We start from the raw sequence: 1828 nt of genomic DNA on the forward strand, positions 1-1828 counted from the left end.
TCAAGAACTCTGATGGACTGGGGATAATTTTTTTTTTTCTGGCTTGAAATTTGGCTTATCAAACAAGCGACCTGTTTTATATTAGTGAGTGAATCAGCTGTTAACAAGACGAATCTATAACACAGTTTGATTATCTCCAACCCCAATACTTTAAAAAAATCAAACTTTTATTTAGGTAGTTAGGCAAAAATATGTTGATTCCATTACTACAGATAGTTGTTTATACAATATGCCATTGGATAATCATTAAGTAGCTTTATTAATGTAGACAACATTTTCAAGTATAAAGTGCATTGTGTTAAAATTATTTACCACCATTTTCAATAACTTACAGTCAATGTAAATGAAAACTAGCTGATTATCAAATAAAATTATAAAACCACAGGAAAAAAAGTAAGTATTTTCTGTAACTTTATCTTCCCATTATTTATAAAAATAGTTACTTTTTAATAGGTATCTGTAGTTCAATTAGATATGGGATATCTAATTTCCATTTTTAACAAGATTCACAGAATAATAGTTTTTTTTAAAGTTTTGGTACTTATTTTAAAGTTGTATTTCCTTCTGTTCTGATTTTTTTTTTAGTCATATTATAGGGAGCCCTAGTCCTTAGAAGCTGCGCTGCAATCTCAAAAGCACGTGGTTCAAATCCACTAGCTGCTGTGTGGGAGAAGGATGGACAATCTCCTCCCGAGTGATTAACTGCTTCTGAAAACCTGCAGGAGGGTCAGCTATGTTGACCCTCATGGCAAACAACACTGTTGGAAAAGCCAAATTTTAACTCATTCACTCAAATAATAACATACAATAACAATTAATCCCCACCATGTAAACAGAAAGGCTCAGCATTTCTGATTTAAAATGTAGTTTTGTTTCAGCTATCACACACTTCACAAAAACCCACCTCTCCCTAAATCAGAGTGGCAAAGGCCATGCTCCTGAACCACATCTCTAACAGCATTATGGATTCAGTATGGAAACAGATCTTTCAACCACTTATATCAGACTTGCTGAAAGTAGATGAGACACACAAATCTCACACATACCATCATTTGCCAAAAATACTAATTGGCAAAAACATTATGATATCTCAATTACAGGGTTCCTAAAACAGGAAATTGGGATTTTCATATGGTTGAGAATGCCTCACAGGATGCTGAAACATGACATAGGAGGCCAAAAGCAGTTTTACGGGAACCTGTCATTTCAATCGCTTATTAAAGATGTAGCTTGAAATGAAAGCACCAATTTCCATCAAACCTTCGGATTCCCCACTCCTCCTCCCCCTCCCTGCCAACTCTCCCATCTTTTGGAAAGTCAGAAAGTCCATTCAAACTCTTTGAACATGGCAATGACATTTACTTCTAGTTTGGCTGGTCAATTTTTACAATGACCTAAGAAGTGAGAAAGGTAAAGTATAACTTGGCTGCTGAGTGACTTTCCCATTTAGTATTCATAGAAAATGTTCATTCAGGAAAGATGAGAACCATAAAACTCCCAAAGACAAATATCCTAAAATTCCTCCCCACATAGAGAGTATCCCCAAAAGACAACAGTTTAAGCTTTAATAACCTCAGAAGCATAAATGCTGCAAACTGAAAGAAAAAGACACATCATTTGGAAGTTTAGTTGATTAGGTTTCATTACACTTCTTTAAGTCTGACTTTTGACAATTTTTTCGTCTTTGTGTGTTTGTTCTTTGCTTAAGTACTTGTGTTTGGAGATGGCAAACAGTAACTGATGTTAATTAGAACTAAAAACTGCACAAAGCTTTTACAGGTGTCCGGTACAACTGATTTCCAAGTTGAAAAACCCATTCTAGTTCGTT

General features: G+C 34.7%; 1 protein-coding gene across 1 annotated transcript in view; it reads right to left on the reverse strand.

The window, feature by feature from the left end:
- Nucleotides 1-1466: 1466 nt before the first annotated feature.
- The window catches only part of LOC102847708 (dnaJ homolog subfamily C member 28-like), a 4929-nt gene continuing 4567 nt past the window's right edge, over nt 1467-1828 (reverse strand). The window contains exon 3 of the mRNA XM_006886789.1: nt 1467-1595. Within this exon, the coding sequence (XP_006886851.1) occupies nt 1467-1595 (129 nt within the window). The remainder of the gene's footprint in view (nt 1596-1828) is intronic.

This window comes from Elephantulus edwardii, unplaced genomic scaffold, assembly GCF_000299155.1.
Source record: "Elephantulus edwardii isolate Elephantulus edwardi_28Jun2011 unplaced genomic scaffold, EleEdw1.0 scaffold00051, whole genome shotgun sequence".
NCBI lineage: Eukaryota > Metazoa > Chordata > Mammalia > Macroscelidea > Macroscelididae > Elephantulus > Elephantulus edwardii.